Here is a 17,665-nt window from a genome sequence, read left to right as displayed (position 1 = left end):
TTCTACTAAAATATAAAATTAATGCAATTTAATTCAATTAAACATAATGATTAACAATATAATTAAAGTGTTTAAAATAAATAGGTAAGGGAGAGAAATTGCAAACTCGATTTTTAATGTGGTTCAACAAACTTACATCCATACCTTAAACTTTCACTAGTCCAAGTTAAAGAGTACAATTTCCACTTGATGAATCCACATCGAGATTTTTACACCACTTGATAAATCCATATCAAGATTTTTCTCACTTTAAGATATGTCATTTTCAAGATTTTTTCTCGGTGAAATTACCTCACCAACACCAAGAGTTTACACCTAATCTCAAAGGTTTATAAATGAGATTTTTGTTATCACAAAAAACTCTCTCAATAGAGTGGTTAATAAAAACCAAAGTTCTAGTATTTATATATCTCACAAGATAACACTTAAAGAATATGAAAGTGTTTAAGTGTGGTGACAATAAAATTAAATACTTTTTATGCTGGAATATGAAGGTTTAAAAAGCATCAATTAAAGTATAATCAAGGATTGATGATCTTAATGTGCTTTTGCACTTGGAATAACTTGTATATCATATAAGTTTGGACTCCTCTTTTTAATTTTACAATTTGGCAAGCTATATATATGTTTAAGCAAAAACTAGTATTTTATAGCCATTATAACTTCACTGACAACTGAAATGGTTGACCAGTTCAGATTGGTCAAGTCAGTTGGTCGATCAGTTCCTGCAGAATTATCAGATGTTCATCATGGATGAACAAGTGGTCAACTGGTTCGTGCAAAATTCTTGTTTTGACAGTTTTAATCCTAGTGAATTCTTAAAACTGTTTTATCAATCCTTTTAAATGCATGCAAAGTGAAGTGTGTGCATTTATTTTAATTTGTGCTTTCACGTAGGATATAAAGATCATTTTGAGCACTAAAATGAATACTTAAATTAAGTTTTCATTTTACTTCTTTCTTGGACTTCCGTTGTGCTTGTTTATATATTCTTTGTATAAAACATGCTTAAAGCTTATTATCAACCAATCATATTATTAGTCCAATTTTCATATTATTGTTGTCACCAAAATATATATAAAAACGTAAATGTATGAACTCAAGGCCAACAAAATATGTGTTTTTTTTTGTAAGAGAGATTAAAAAAAAAGGGGAAAAAGAAACGAATATGGGTGACAAATCGCCCATCAATCGTCGTCACACACGCGCGCTAGGAGGAAGAGGACATAATGACACTTCCAACATGGCAGAGTGGCAGGTTTGACCTCCGATAGGCATCACACACGTTGTTCATATGGCATAGACACCTCCCACGCAATAGCTTTTTTGAATAAAAAAATAATTATCCGATGTAAAAAGCTCAAAATGCCCTCCATAAGTATGAAATTAAAAAAAAAAGTAGAATGACTAAAATGTCTCTAAATGTATCCCTTGTTTTTTTATTGTTTTTAAGGGAAAAAATATTTTTTACTATATTTTAAGAAATGGAAAGAAAAAAACCCTTGATCAACAATTCTATTTTTTTTTCATGGGGATAAATAAATCATTTCACTGTTTAAAAAATTTGAAAAAGAAACATATACCCTTTAACAATCTTTTAATGACCAATAAGTCATTAACAAAGATTAAATCACCCCTAATATAAAGGCTCCTATCTTTTCCATTAAATGAAAAAATGATAATTTTATTGCAATAATTCACAATAATTTATGTCCAGTGCTACAATAAAAGATCCATGCCCTGTATATTTTTTTTTTAAATTTCTCACAAATTAAAAAATGTTTATGATATGTATAAAAAAATAGTGTTTGAGATTTTTGTTTTTTAAAAAATGATTATCTACACAACTAATATGGAATAACAGGCTTTTTTATATCCATACTCTTAATATTTGTTATTTTTATATTATAATAAAAAATTTAAATGAGATTAATCGAATATAAATATATATTCTTTCAAAATCTTATTGACAGAAATTGAATTTAAAAACTTTATTTTGAATGAGTCTTTTTTCATAAAGTTTCTAATAAGAAGTATGTTGAAAAAAGATGGAGGTGTTTAATTAAAATTGAATTATAGATGTTTTTTTAATTTTAAAATAAAATATATACTTATGTTGAGGATTATAAAAAATATGATATAGTTAAAAAGTTTTTTATTATTATTATTGTAAATATTTGGTTATATTACACATACACGCACATGATTTTAGGGTATATATCAAAAGACAAGACATTAAAATAAAACTTGAGCAAGCTTCAAAATTACATTTCTTTAATTACAGTTTGGATTAAAAAAACTAAAAAAAAAATTCTAAAAAAATAATAAAAAAAACTTCATGCACTTTAAAACCTAAACGATAATTGCAAACACACTATAATAAGTTTGTAAATTAAGATTTTTTATTTATTTTCATGATTTTATGTTTTTTAGATAACTTAGAATAATAAATTCAGAGAAAAATCAATTTGATTTATTTAATAATTTTATGGTCTTAATATATCACCCCTCGCTTATTATAGTTAAAAGCTATTCTTTTAGAAATTATATTATATAAAAAACTAATTTTAAAATACTTTATATTCAAACCAAATATATGAGAACTTTTAATATATCTTTAGAAATGTTTTCTGGTGATTTTTAGATTTAATCTTGGTCTTACTCTAGTGGCAAGGGTGTGTTAGTTATTTCATATTGTTATATAATGGAAGCATGTTTTGAGAATCTATTGCTTTTGAAGGATGAAGATAAGGAACTTGTTTTGGAGGTTAAAGATTCGATCTCAGAGCTGTAATTACTTAATTTGTGTTTAGTGAGTTGTTTTCTCATGGTTAGAGAGATTAACTTCAATGCCATGAAAAATAAGGTGGCAAGCCTATGACGTCCTGGGAAAGGGATGTCCATCAGGGAACTCAATATAGGCAGGTATTTTTTCCAATTTTTCCACCAAGTGGATATGAATAAAGTCCTTGATGGGGCTCCATGGATGTTTGATAACTAATTATTTCTCTTGCATCAATTGAAGGAAGGTGAAGTCTTAAGCCAACTGACGATTAATAATGTTGAACTATGGATCTAAATTCATGATCTACCAGTAGGCTGCATGTCTATGGCTATTGGACAACAATTGGGGAATTTAATTGGTGTGTTTTTGGATTATGACATGAATAATAATAATAATGGAATTAGAAGGAACTTTATACGAGTTTGAGTCCGTATTGATACCAAACAACCTCTTAAGGGATGGAAAAGAATCCATAAAGGTGAAGGGTCTTGGTTCGTGATACAATTCAAATATAAATGTTTGCCTCATTTCTGTTTCATTTATGACATGCTAGGGCATACTGATAGGTTATGTGGAAAATTATTTCAACTATAGGAGGGGAAGGTGAAAATGAATGGGGACTGTAGTTGAGGGCAACTCCGAGGAGATATTCCGATGAAGATAATGGCTGGTGGTTGAGGGATTCAAACAATCAATAGGTTAGAGGTGGTTCTGATTCCTATACATTACAATCACAAGGCCATGAAATGCCTGAACATTATGAGACTATTACAAAGGGTTTATTCACGACAATAGAAGACAAAGTCTAACGTGAGAGTTATGGGGGATACAACTATTACTCTACAAATTAATGTTTATGGACCTTAATGTGAGTCAAGGTACAACTCTTGGGCTAGATGATTTGGGCTTACAACTAGTGGAGGATAGAAAAAAAAAACTTATCTCTAAGATACATGTTTCTAGCTCTAAGGTCTTTGAGGAAGACTACACAAATGATGGACCAACTTCTCCACGGAGATTGAAAGCCCATCTTCTGAAAATTTACAAAAGACAGGTCCTCACAGTCAGGCCTGCTAGAAGCTATAAATTTCATAGGATGGAATTGTTATGAGCTTGGTAACACACAAACAATCCAAGCTCTTAAAAAGCTTGTTAATTCAAAATGGCTAAATATTGTGTTCTTATCTGAAACACTTATTGAGTGTAGTAAAATTAAAGCAGTTAGAAAGGAACTTAACTTTGACAATTGTTATGCAATGGATATATATGGTAGGGTATATGGCTTAGCTGTTTTTGACATCATGCTTAATTTCTATACTAGGTTACTTCTAAAACCATATTGATTTGGAAATAACAGAGGCAGATGGTTTTAAATGGAGACTAACTAGATTCTATAGGTATGAGCGTAATAGACACAGAGAATTATGAGATTTTATATGGGTGTTGTGTCATAGATCAAACCTACCTTAGGTTTGTCTTTGAGACTTTAATGACATGCTTACAATTGATGACAAAAAAAGAGCTTGTGAGCATCCACTAGCGTTAATACAACGATATCCATTCACATAAAAAAGGTAGAGGCATAGATTCATGAATTCAAGAATGAATTGATAGGGAACTTTGCAATTTCAATTGGTTAGCCCACTTTTAAGATGCTAAATTGCACAATTTGTTGGCCATAACTTTCGATCACAGTCTTATCATGTTGGTTGTCCATAAATGCTTGCTATATCACATACATGTCCGCTTTATATTTGAAAATGTTTGGACAAAGTATCCAGGGCTTTATCCTTTAGTATGTATGGTTTGGAAGGATTCAAGGGACACTAATATACTAGAATGGTTTGAATCATGTACAAGAAAGCTCACACAATGGGGTAAGAATTTATCATAACAATTTAAAGATGAGATTCAAGATTGTTATACTCATCTCAACACCTTAAGACCATCGCGAGATAATGCATCATTATAGTCATACTCTAATTACCGTGAGAAATTGGCCTAATTACAAACATAAGAAGAAGCCTATTGGAAACAACATGCTAAACATTTTTTATTACAAAAAAGGGACTTTAACATTTGTTATTTTTACGCTAGAGCTATATTGAGAAAATAAAGGAATAAAGTTATGAGATTGATTGATGAGAGAGGGTGACAATAGAGGATGGAAAGGGTATGCAAGATGTTATGATTGATTACTTCACTCAACTGTTCTATGCAAGTCCCAACTTAGATAGTGAAGTTATTAACTATGTCCACCTATGTGTATCAGACATTTTGCTAGCACAATTTTAGGATGAAGAATTTAAAAAAGCTATATTTCAAATGGGTCCAGAAAAATCTCTTGGTCCAGATAGGTTGAACCCGAAATTTTATTAATAATTTTAGGATTTAATTAGAGTAGACATATCTGATACTTATCGGGGTTGGCTGGCTAGTAAGATATTTTCACCATCATTAGTGTAGACTCTAGTGGTTCCTATCCCGAAGGCTGAAAAACCACAATGAATGAAGGACCTTCATTCGATTGCTTTATGCAATATGTTGTATAAAATCATTGCAAAAATGCTAGGAAATTTGGTGAGGAATATTTTAACGAATATTATCTCACCTACATAAGCAGCATTTATCCCTGACAGATCTATTACCAATAATATAGGATTGCTTATGAATTAATACATTTCATGAAAAGGTATACAAGGGGCATGAAAGGTTGGGAAAAATTGGAGATCGATATTAGTAAGGCCTATGACATTATCATCTAGGAGTATTTAAAGGAAATTATATTAAAATTAACTTTTGCTTCTGAATAGGTAGAGTTGATGATATTCTATATGAAGTCTATTTCGTGTTTCATATGTTTTAAAGGCACATATATGAGACCAATAAAACCTTCAAAGGGATTACATCAAGGGGATTCTTTGTCTCCATATTTATTTATCTTGTGCAGTGAAGGTTTTGCAACCCTTTTCTGGAATGCAAAAGCATGTAGAAAGGTACATGAGTGTAAAGTTAATTGAATGGCTCCACCAGTTTCCTAGTTGTTTGCAAATAATAGTTTCTTATTCTTCAGAGCAAATGCATATAAAGGCACAATTATCAAACATCTTCTACATCAGTAAGAGGTAGCCTCAGGTTAGACCATTAATTTTCAGAAGTCGGATATATTTTTTTAGTAGAAATGTAAGAAATGAATGCAAAGAACACATGTTATATATCTTGGGTGTCCATTCTTTGTTAAACCAAGAGAGTTTAGAAGGCTATATTTTCTTTTATTAAGAATACAATGTGGAAATGGATTCACGGGTGGAAGAATCACATGTTATCTAAAACAAGTAGGATAATTATGATAACTTCATTTGCCTAAGCACTTCCAACTTATAGTATATGAGTCTTTCTTATCCCATTAACATTATAAGAGGAATTGCAACAAATGATGAACAATTTTTATAGAGAAATAATTGGGAGAATGGACAGGGCATGATATGGAAAAGGTGGAAAAGATTTTGTTGAAGAAAAGATGATGGGGGCATGGGCTTTCAACATCTATATAACTTCATCTTGACTTTGCTTAGTAAACTGGGATAGAAGTTAGTAGCCGGACCATACTCGTTTGTGAGTCGAATCATCAAAGCTAAATATTATCCAATATGGGATTTTTTAAATGTCAATCTAAGGTATAGACCAAGCTTTGTTTGGCATAACATTCTTAGTTCTTAAGAGTAATGAAAGGTTGTAAATGGCGTATTGGCAAGGCATGAAGGTGAATGTGTGGAAGGATCCATAGTTGTCTACGGGTCCTAACAGATTATTGGAAACATCAATGAATGAAGGGTTGGAATCGTTGCGGGTATGTGATTTGATGACCAAGAGGGTAACTTCTTGAGATGAAAATTTGATAGAGACATTGTTTTCTCCAGCATATATCTTTGTCATCATGAGCATCCCATTACCAATAAAACAAATAGTTGATAACGTCATCCAGTACCATACCCAAACAAGTGTTTGCTCATGTAAATTTGGCTATCACATTGCCATTGACATCAACAAGCCTAATATAAGAGATTGCATAGATGAAGATTAACGTAAATTATAGAATTTGAAGATCCCTCCAAGGATTAAACATTTTCTTTAGTGAGTGTGTCAACATTACATTCTAACTCGCAACATATTAATTAAAAAGGGAATAAAAGTTCCTGATATTTGTGTTGTTTATAAAGGGGTAAGGGAATCTAAAGAACATGTCTTTTTTCAATGCCTATTCAAAATTGCATATTGGCAAGAGGTGGATATGGTCTTTTATATGTCATACACAGTCAACTTTCAACAGTGGTTCTGTAGTTTGCTTGCTATATTGTATGAGGAGAAGATTGCAATAATTTGATCCTTATTGAATCAGCGCAATGAGAAGTTATGTCATAACAAAATGATGATGGAATCAGGTGTAGTAAAGAGGAGAATTTATTTTTTAAATTAGTATAAAGCAGCTCATATGTGTAAAAATGGATCCTTTTGTCAATCATTTTCTTGTCACAATAAAGAAATCAGCATTTGAAAAGTTAAAATGCAACATTGATTTATCATTTTTTAAGAACATCTCTACAATGGGAGCATGATATATTGTTTTGGATCATGATAGTGCAATTATATGTTGTGAAAGCTAGACATTTAGAGGAGTATTCATTTTAGCAATAAGAGAGACATTGGTATTGAAGGATGTTCTGCAAAAGCTTATTTCATTAGATATAAGGTGTGCTTTTGTGGAAACTAATTCAAAATTTATTATAGATCACCTAACATCTAATAATACTGATCTTAATAAGTTTGGTTTGGTGATTAAAGATTATCAAGTTATATTGAGTGTTATTAAAAATTATAAAATGTTGCATACTAAAAGAACTACAAATGTTGTTACCCATCACTTAACTATAAATTCTAAAAATTATGATTATGATATGAGTTGGAGTTTTATTCTAGTATTTCTTTTCAAAGTAATGTTGATTAATAGTTAATGAATCATATTTTTTAAATAAAAAAAGCTATTCTTTTAGAAAAATAAATATTAAAAAAAATTATTTGATTTTATAAGAATAGTAAAAATATTAAAATAAACATGTTTTTCAAGAAATTATTTTTCATGAAAAATAATTTAAACCTTGTTCAAATTTTCAAAAAAGGCATTGAGCCCAAATTAGCACAAAATTTTAAGCCCGTGAAACAAGCTACTTGGCCCTAGAAGAGTTTCGAAATCCGATTTCTTTCGGATTTTTTATTTTTTATTAATTTCTTTTCTTGTGCAAAAATTAAAGTCTTATAAAAGAAAAGCTTTTAATTTCCTTCACCATACAGATCACAGACACCTTACTTCTTTCTCGATCGAAACTAAAGTGTAAGTCTTTCTTCCTGAAAACTAGTTATTCTCACAAATTTGAAATGGGTTTTTGTTAATAATCATTTTTTGCTTCTTTTTTGTTGATTTTTTCAACACAGCTTAATCAATGGAGTCTAATTCTGAAACCAAACAGCACACCCTTTTGAGCTCTGACTATGGCATTCAAAGAACCCAGTATGCCACCCTTACCATCTCTTTCTCTATCTGTCAATGTTTATGTGGATTTTTTGTTGCAAAATAGACACATTTTAGGGATTTAGCAGTTTAGTTTTTGAGTGGATTCGTTGCTCTATGTCTATGTAGGTACCCATACGTGACTGGAACATCTGTTGTTGCTTTGAAATATAAAGATGGGATTTTGATGGCTGCTGATATGGGTGGTTAGTTTTGTCTAATAACCCATTATCTTGTTATAATCTTTGTGGGTTTGTTTGTTATGCTTGCCTGTGGATATGCTTATGGTTAATAGGGGGAAAATGTGATCCTTGGCCGTATTTATACCTTAGAAGCGAACCCTTTAGAAATAATTGCGTAAAAGTACTATAATAAGTCCTGTTGTTGATGCATTTTGTGACATTGATAATTGCTAGGTTCTTATGGGTCCACACTTCGATACAAGAGTGTGGAGAGAATTAAGCCTGTCGGGAAGCATTCTATTATCGGTGCCAGTGGAGAAATAAGTGATTTCCAGGAGATTATGCGATATCTCGATGAGCAAGTGTAAGTTTTAGGTTGTGTTGTTGAGGGAAGAATTCATTTTTTTTCCTGTATTGTTGTTGTTTTTTCTCTTATGTTGTTTTAATTTTTTGTTTTTTATTGTTTAATATCTGCAGCCTGAATGACAATATGTGGGATGACAGAAACTCTTTGGGGCCCAAAGAGATTCACAGCTATTTGACCCGAGTTATGTATAATAGGCGTAACAAGTTTGACCCACTTTGGAATACACTTATTCTCGGTGGTGTGAAAAAAGGACAGAAATTTCTTGGCATGGTAAGGCATCGGTTGATAGGTTGTTTTCTTTTCTGTTTTTAAACCTCGAAACAGGAGGGGTGAAAAGGTGTGTGCATTTTGGGGACATGGGTCAATTGTGTTTTTTATTGTGTTGCAGGTCACTATGATAGGAGTAAACTTTGAGGAGAATCATATAGCAACTGGATTTGGAAATCACATGGCACAGCCATTACTTCGTGCTGAGTGGCATGAGAACTTGACATTCGAAGAAGGTGTTACGTTACTGGAGAAATGCATGCGAGTGCTTCTGTATCGTGATAGATCTGCTGTCAACAAGTTTCAGGTTCCACTCCTTTTTCCTTACAACTGTATGAGATTAACGTGTTGTGGAATGCGATTTCTAGGAAAGTAATTAAATCTCATCTTAACTTGCTGGAATTGCTGCAATGTTTGTGGGTGCATATGTTATTGCTGTATTCTCTTTTAGTTCAGTTTTTTTTTCCTTTTCCACTACTCTTCGAGAGAACCTCTTGATCATGCTTTCTCTTTGCTTTTGCTGAATTGTCACTGTTTTCAAAATTTAGATAACAACGTGGTTGTTAGAATCATATCACCTCCTATGATGTTATTTTTTTATGTTTAAAATTCTCTATACCTCGGTGCTGAGCAAAATCAGAATAACAAGCTTTTAATTAGTTAAACACCTTGAAATAATGTTATTTTAGTGTTCTCCCCTGATCCTAGTTAAAAAAGCAACCCTAACAATTTTTGGCAACGCTAACTTAATAATGGGGTGAGAAAGAAGAAATGAATTGTTTTATGTTGTTGAAACTTGAAATAATCTCAATTCTTTTCATCTCTTGTATGATGGGAATAGACAGCATTTCATAATGATTTGTAATGAATAGAGACTTTATGAAGGGAATCCTATGCGTGTTAAAATCTTGTCCACTTGGATGTGCTGAGCATCCGTGCAGTCACACATCTTAGGAAGACTTTTTTCTAGTAAAAGATCTTCAATCTGGTAACTGCGGCAAGCTGCTTTGGGACTCCCTAAAGTATTTCTTACAGTGGCTTAAACTGGATGGCTGAGGAACATCTTGATGTTGTCCTCTTTCTATAGTTGTTTGCGCTCAGGGTCTTGTGCATGTCTAATATGACTAAGGATAGAATGCAACTAAAGGGAACCATTCTTCCAGTTATTGTTGTTGGGTATGTTTTGTGAGTTCTAATACCAGATAATTACGTGAAGCAATGTATTGTCTGATTTGACATCTGACAAGTTCACAATTTCCCAACTGCAGATAGCTAAGATTACTGAAGAAGGTGTAACAATTTCTCAGCCTTACGCATTGAAGACATTCTGGGGATACAAGGCATTTGAGAACCCAACTGTTGGTGCCGAAGGATCATGGTAGTCAGCTAGGAAGCAGCCACTTCGGAAATCTTCACTCAGTCTACAAATGGGACCTAAAGACATGATGAGTTGGAAGTTATTGAGAGTCCTTTTAATGTTCAATTAATGTTTAAAACCTTGAATTGTTAGCTTGGCTTGATCTATGCTACACCAAAATTTCTGGTTTAGGGTTGGTGGCTGGCTTGTGAGGAAAAGGAATATTTTGAAATCACCTGAACTATAAATGCTCATCTTCCTTTACTCTAGCTGCTGCTTTTACTGCTATGAATTGTGAAGTTTGCTTTTGTAATTTTTTGTTTTTTAATTTTTTAATTTTGCATCATCAAGTCAGGGTTTAATTTATTTGATGCGTTCATGTCATTCCAATTAAAAATGGTGGGTTGGGAGGAAAAGCTAAGGGTGATTTGTGAATAATAAACGTTTCTGAAGTTAAAGTTTTGTAAATGTAGCAGGTTTGATTGGCAGCTCTCAGCCTCACTGGCTTGGTTTTTTCGGCCCTTCTCTTCCTCTTCTGTTCTCTTCTCCTCTCTCTTTACTTTCCTGGGTTCAATTGGCTTTTCTTTCCTTCCCTCTTTCTCTTCCCTTCTCTCCTCCCCTTTTCTTTCATCTTGGAGCCCAAACAGGCTTGTTTATCTTGCCCCGTTACATACGAAGAAGACTCTTGACCTGAAATGGGTTATGGGTTATGGTCCTATTTGATCTCTGCTATGCTGTGGGACTTTTATTTTTTATATATAAAAAAATTATATATGCTAAGGTTTTTCAACAAATATTTATATATAAAAAAATTTATGAGTATAAATTAAAAAATTCATGTATATATATAATCTAATAAATCAAGAACTATGCGTATTAAAAAAAATCATGAACAATAAATATTAATGAAAATAGAAAAATTGATAGGCATATCTATCAAGATATTTGACATTGCAACATAGACAATATATATGCAGGCTTTGAACCGGTTGTGTTAAATAAAAAAGATGACATGAATTAAATATGTTGTGAATTAAATAACGATGTGAATTAAACATGTTTAACCTATGAGTTATGATATGTATTAAAGGTGGTTGAGAGATGAAAAGATCACATGATTTATGTGTCGAGAAAATAAATTGTGAGGAAAATTACATGAGTTGTGAAATAATAATATTAATATAAATTGAATATATTCGTGAAGTGAAAATAGTTATGAAATAGATTTGATATTAAAAGGGATATTATATGAAAGTGTTTCAACGAAACCAATCAATTTTAAAATTGTAAGGAATAAATTATATAGTAATGAGTTAAACTACACTACAAATGAAACAATTATCATGATACAAGAATGATAATATAATGAATAAAATGATGGGAAGAAAATTTACTAGGAAATAATAAAAAATATAAGATGTTGAAAATTAATATGAGGTCAACATTTTTAAAGAAAAACTTATAAAGTTAGTTTTGATCATAAAATTATTAATAGTAAGCAACTAGGATGATATAAATATTTAATATGATTTATTTTGTAATTTTATGTATACCACATATAAATTCTTTTAAGGATATTTATTTTGTAGGGTCACCAAGTTACCCAGTATTATATATAAAAAATATTTATATTTTTAGAAAAAGAAAAACTTATAATGAAAGTAATTTTCAATAAGAATTATATACATTTATAAATTGTTGAAAGATTGTTGGGATTGTGTGTGTGTGTGTGTGTATATATATATAGCCAAATTGATAAAAAAAAAAAAAGTTGAAATGTAAATCCACCGTAAAATATAAAAAGATAAATAGTGGTATGTGCACGTTATATTAGACGTATATTTTAGATTTTTATATAATTATTATGAAGGAAAAATTCAACCAGGGCCCACTCTCGATACCTTTCAGAAATCAGAAATTCCGAGTCAGGAGACATTACGGGCACGACTTATCCACAGGCAATGATTTTAGACCAATCTGTGGAGCCTCCGAATCTTTCTTTTTTATTTTTGTCCTAAATGATTGACAACGAATAAAGAGGCTCTAATCCATTCGGGAACATGCTGAGGTGTAATTATATCTATATTTTACTGATTAATCACGAGTTCATTATTTTTTTAAAAAAAAAAACATCGATTAAGAAAAAATTATAATTTAAATTTTTTTAAAAAATTTCTTTTCTCAATCCGGAATAGCTATCTATCTATCTTCAGGAAACATTGAATCTCCCCCCCCTCCCCCCCGAATTATCAACAAAAAGCGAAAAGGTAAGAAGTTCAAGCATGGATCCAATGGCAGGCTGCAAGCCGTTGCTACATGCAAACTTGAGGTTACGTGAAATTTCTTCATTCTCTGGATGCTTGTTGCTACAAAATGTAACTAGAAAACAAAGTTCAATGGCATTTTCAATCTATCTTCTTCTCAGAACTATTGTTTCCCGCAAATAACATTGTCAAGTACGACATGGAAAGCATATACAAGTTCTTGAGAAGTGAAATTTTTTTTTATTACTCCTACATCCTACCAATCCAAGCCCCCAGAACAGAGAGGAAGCATGGGGCATGATTTGCGGCCTCAACATAAACTACAGCACAGGGGCATAATTTAAATATGCGATACAAAATTTAAAGACAGATATTGCTAGCCATCATACTTGCAGAGGTTCTCAAATCCCATGTATTCATGACGATGAATCTTTCCTATCATGTTTGCTACACCAACACCACCTGCAAAAGGAAGCGAAGAACTCTTTGAGAATTCATGGAGTTCAAAGAATTTATAATTTCAGGCCTCAAATAGCAGGAAATAGAAGAGCTCACCTAGTGAGATTGCACTGATAAATATGGTGGATGCTAGAATGAAGATGATAAGAGATGCCCTTCCAAACACAATGATCAACCTTCTCACAATATGCTGCCCTATGAAGGCAGCAAATGTAGCAACAGCTACGAAGTAAACAGCTGCCAGAAAATTTGAAATATTTGAGTCCATTGGAGCTAGCATAAACTATATTCCAACATACCTTAAGAAAATAACCATATCTATCACCTTACAGGGTGTCTTTAGACTGATAAGAACAAATAAAAGAAAGGTTGTATGGATGTTGTGGGCACTTACCATAAGGAACAGGAAAACGTTTCAGAAGGTAGTATTCCACGACAGACATGGATGACGAGAAAGTCATTGCAAAGGTGGCAGTTGCACTTGAGACCTGGATGGAAATCCTAAAGAAATTACCAAACTATTTGGCCTTTCATATGGCTTTGTGATCCATAAAAATCCCGCCTCTTCCAAATATACAAGCTTCAGTTTTTCCAGTTTTTAGCTTTACACATCATACACTATTACACACTAGAATTTAATAAAACAAAACAAGCTAACCTGAGGAGGGATTCCGAGCTCCAAAAATAGTGGACCCATGATAAATCCTCCTCCCAGTCCAAGCAGCCCACCAACTACTCCAGCTAGTATACCAAAGAGACAGTAGATCACAAGCTGAAGGACTGTGAAACTTGTGCCTTCAGTTCCCTTGGATGCAATTATTCTGTGTCCCTTGTACAGACTGACTGCTTCATACATTGACACCCCAACAGAAACTGGGATCTGGAAAACAAAGAAAGGATGATTCAAAGAACTGTTTTATTAAAGAGTAGGACAGATTTCGATGCTACAAGATCATTCCCCATTTCACATACAGACACAAACAAGAAAGCACAAAAAGAAAGGATAGAGACCACTGTTGTGATAAAAGTACCTGTAACAAGTTTAACACCCAATATGTTGTCGAACAGGTAGATGTACCCTCCTGTTACCAAAAGAAAAGGATTTCTCATCATGTATACATTGATTTAATATAAGCTAGGAAAACAAATGTAGGATGTAATCATTATGATAAAGCACAACAAACCTTTGTAATCTGCAGCACGAGGAATGCAACCCAGACAAAAACAAGAAGTCCAAGTTCTTTCCAGTAAACATTCTCAAGAATAGAGACCTACGGTAATGAATTGTATTAGTTTTGAGAACTCTTTGATGCTGATTTCAGCTGACAAAGTGTACTCACCTCTTCTTCCTTGTCAGCCTTTTGAGGGCTGTTGCTCGGGCCACCAGGAAGAGGCTTGTATTCCACTTCCCCAGCGCTGGCACCTGATACGAAGGAAAATATATACTGAGAAGCAGGAATCACTCGCTGGGCTTCCATAAAATAAGGAAACAGTAAGTCAACTCACCATCTGACTCCAAACGCTTTGCAGCCTCCTATAATGGGAGAAAAAAGGTGCCATTCAAATGGTTAGACTTAAATTTACATGTTTCTAACACATAACTACGTGAAACTCTAGTCATAAAGCCTTCCTTTTGTTTTGAAGTTCATGAAAGCACAAATATATCCTCATGGGGCAGTTACCTTGGCAGTTTGAGGACAGTGCCACATATAATTTGTTCTAAAATTAATAATTGAAAACATTGTTAATAATAAGCAGGCAATGAAACAATTTCAGTTTGAAATGCCAGGCCCAAAACCTATGCATAAATCATGAACAGGCTGATGAGATTACCCGTTTCATTATTGTTTCCTTTTTCCATGTTTCAACACCCTTCAAGAATGCCTTTGTTGATGTGCCTGCAAGCCATTACAATTAGCAAAAAGAATTAGAAGAGAGAAACATGAGTAAATTCCAATGAAATTCAACTAACATTACCTAAGAAAAGAATGATGAGCAGTACTGTGACCATCCAGTCTGCAAAAACGACATTGAAAGCAACACCTATACTAATTCCAAGCATAAGCATTGGTTGGATGAGCAGAGCCAGATCATAGTCAATAATGGGCATGTCAAGTGTCGGATGCCTTAGCTTAAGATTATAGTAAACTGTTGAGATTGCTGCACCCATAATCATACCTGCCAAATTTATATATACCAAAAATCCATTACTTTGTAAGTAACATATGAAAGAGCAATTTATTTTCCAACAAACCAGCCCTTTCACATTTTCTGTAAGCTACCTCACTGTTCACACAACACATTACATATTGTTAAGTCAGACTGATAAATCACAGCAGATGGATTAATTACCCATACTTCACTGTGCAATCTGAATCGAAAAAAAAGGCATTTGTAAATGCTGAAAGTCTCCTCCACTGTTCAGTAAAGCCCATCCCTCCTTAACATACAGAGGCCACGGGAACAAATAAAATTTCAACTGTTACAAATCTTTTGAAGAAATAGGCACTCCACCTTCCCCTGACCGTGCTTCCGAGTTTCAAGCTCTAATTCAACATTTTCAAGTTTAACAAAAAATGCCATGACAAGAAGAGCTAGTGAAAGGTGCCAGTCGTGGTAGTAAATTAGTTCTCCGACTCGAGAAAATCTTTGTACTTGAAAGTTTCAATGATTAAAAAATCAGTTCAAATAGTCATTACTTTTATGTAAACTGAATTTTGAACCAATTAAGTAGTAGATCCGATAATTTAGTTACCATCCCCCCCTATCCTCAACCTTTCCCCATACTCTTATCAAAAGAATCAAAAAGGTTTTCCTTTCTCTATGGTGGGGAAGAGCGGCGTAAAAACAAAGGTCACCCTTTTCACACAGAAGATTCAATAGTTTCTTACATTTAGAAATAGCTGTTGCAGATTTTGGATCAAACCCAATTACCAGGCTAAGCATGGGAACAAAAATGCCGCCGCCACCAACACCGCCTACACTCCCAAAAGCAGCTCCAAAAAACCCAATAATCGAACCCAAAACAATTTGCCAACCAAATTTCATTTCCTGCCCACACAAAAACATTCATGTATCAATAATTAAAACAAAAACCATACAAGAAAATCACTTTCGGATTCCATCCACAAAATGATCACATGTCAATCACCAACTAAATAAATAACCAGCACATAGAAAGCCACCCATCTTCTCATTTCATGTTATTTTAACGAACACTAAAGATTCGTACAGAAAAAAAAATACTTAATTCAATAAGTTAAGAAAGGGGTATCAGAGTTTTTTACCGGCCAAACATGTTGATAACCTTTGTGATCAGGCTGCCACAAGAAATTCACAGCTTTGAGAACATAACTTGACACAGAATCTCCTGCTTCATTCATTCTAGTAGATGTTGCTTCACGTTTCAAGCCCCTCTCAGCTGAAACGAACACAAAAGCTAACAAAAAGTTGAGCAAGACCATTAACACCGATCTTAAACCCCTCCATTTCCCTCCAAATTCAGCCATTGATCAGATCCTGGATTCTCTCTCTCTCTCTCTCTCTCTCTGCAAAAAAATTCTCTCTTTTTTCCCCTCCTCTCCCTCTCAAAGAGTTGACCTTTAGCTAATCCTCAATAACTCAACACTAAAAAAACAAAAACCTCTGTATAACAAAGAAACAACGCTTGCATGCAAATGGTTAGCTTGTCGGAAAACCAAGAGGAGAGATAGAAGGAAAGGAGAAAGGAGATGCGTGTGACTCGGAGTTATGTTCCTACGAGAGATAAGCGAATAGATCCTTGAAAACAGGAAACAGGATGTTTGTGACCAGGAAAGTTTTGAGTTGAAACAAATAGCCTGCGTTTGGTCTCTCTTCTGTGCTTTGAATATGGGAGGTGAAGAGAGAGATTATGATCAGTGAATATTCACAGAGGTGGCAGATATGATACAATCTTGTTCTTGACAAGAGGAGGAATGGTATTAATTTATTTCTATTTGTGCCTTTTTAAATGACAGCTCCCTTTTTTTCCACCAAAATTAAGCATTTTTGTGTTAGTGTAAAAAAAAAAAAAAAATTAACTTTTGGTGGGTTGGACTTTTAAAAAATGTTTGGTTACAAGAAAATCATTGTTTTAACTGATATAATGGGTTTACACGTGAACCACGTTGTTCGGGATTTTGATGATGTCAGATTTTAGTAAAAAAATAATAATAATAAATAATATGGTGTAATCTAGTAAAAAATCTAAATTAACTTGTTATTTGGTCGGTTTGGTAAAAACCTGATCAAAACTCATAAAATTTTTTAATTTTTTTTAAAATAATGTGATTTTTATTTTTTATAAAATAAAAAATAAATTAAAATATGTTAACGGTATGAATTGTTTAAGAAAATAATGAAATCACTTACCATGATTATTATTTTGCCATCAACAT

The 17,665-nt window shown here is 32.9% G+C and overlaps 2 protein-coding genes across 2 annotated transcripts; one reads left to right on the top strand and one right to left on the bottom strand.

The window, feature by feature from the left end:
* The first annotated feature begins 8,017 nt into the window (after window positions 1–8,017).
* On the top strand, window positions 8,018–10,793 carry LOC133688027 (proteasome subunit beta type-4-like). The gene is made up of 7 exons (XM_062107397.1): window positions 8,018–8,174; window positions 8,276–8,351; window positions 8,481–8,557; window positions 8,768–8,897; window positions 9,011–9,170; window positions 9,289–9,474; window positions 10,436–10,793. Exons 2-7 carry the CDS (start codon window positions 8,284–8,286, stop codon window positions 10,547–10,549), a joined length of 735 nt encoding a protein of 244 aa, XP_061963381.1. The 5' UTR covers window positions 8,018–8,174; window positions 8,276–8,283; the 3' UTR covers window positions 10,550–10,793.
* A 2,107-nt stretch (window positions 10,794–12,900) lies between these two features.
* On the bottom strand, window positions 12,901–17,210 carry LOC133687785 (sulfite exporter TauE/SafE family protein 3). Its single transcript, XM_062107107.1, has 12 exons — window positions 16,535–17,210; window positions 16,139–16,298; window positions 15,225–15,425; window positions 15,081–15,145; window positions 14,754–14,781; window positions 14,588–14,670; window positions 14,432–14,518; window positions 14,279–14,329; window positions 13,906–14,127; window positions 13,642–13,735; window positions 13,344–13,484; window positions 12,901–13,250 (listed from the first exon to the last, which is right to left on the bottom strand). The coding sequence occupies exons 1-12, from the start codon at window positions 16,754–16,756 to the stop codon at window positions 13,165–13,167; spliced, it is 1,440 nt and encodes a 479-aa protein (XP_061963091.1). The 5' UTR covers window positions 16,757–17,210; the 3' UTR covers window positions 12,901–13,164.
* Between the last annotated feature and the right edge of the window lie 455 nt (window positions 17,211–17,665).

This window comes from Populus nigra, chromosome 3, assembly GCF_951802175.1.
Source record: "Populus nigra chromosome 3, ddPopNigr1.1, whole genome shotgun sequence".
NCBI classification, from domain to species: Eukaryota; Viridiplantae; Streptophyta; class Magnoliopsida; order Malpighiales; family Salicaceae; genus Populus; species Populus nigra.
The sequence above is the reverse complement of the archived record's forward strand: the minus strand, read 5'-3'. Positions and strand labels throughout refer to the sequence as shown.

What these genes read in the sequence shown, in the direction of transcription:
- LOC133688027 (XM_062107397.1), top strand. Translation starts at nt 8,284, where the DNA reads ATGGAGTCTAATTCTGAAACCAAACAGCACACCCTTTTGAGCTCTGAC. An exon ending in TATGGCATTCAAAGAACCCA is followed by an intron (nt 8,352 to 8,480) that starts GTATGCCACCCT and finishes ATGTCTATGTAG; the next exon opens with GTACCCATACGTGACTGGAA. An exon ending in GACAGAAATTTCTTGGCATG is followed by an intron (nt 9,171 to 9,288) that starts GTAAGGCATCGG and finishes ATTGTGTTGCAG; the next exon opens with GTCACTATGATAGGAGTAAA.
- LOC133687785 (XM_062107107.1), bottom strand. Translation starts at nt 16,756, where the DNA reads ATGGCTGAATTTGGAGGGAAATGGAGGGGTTTAAGATCGGTGTTAATG. An exon ending in GCTCATCATTCTTTTCTTAG is followed by an intron (nt 15,146 to 15,224) that starts GTAATGTTAGTT and finishes AATGGCTTGCAG; the next exon opens with GCACATCAACAAAGGCATTC. An exon ending in GGGTGTTAAACTTGTTACAG is followed by an intron (nt 14,128 to 14,278) that starts GTACTTTTATCA and finishes TTTGTTTTCCAG; the next exon opens with ATCCCAGTTTCTGTTGGGGT.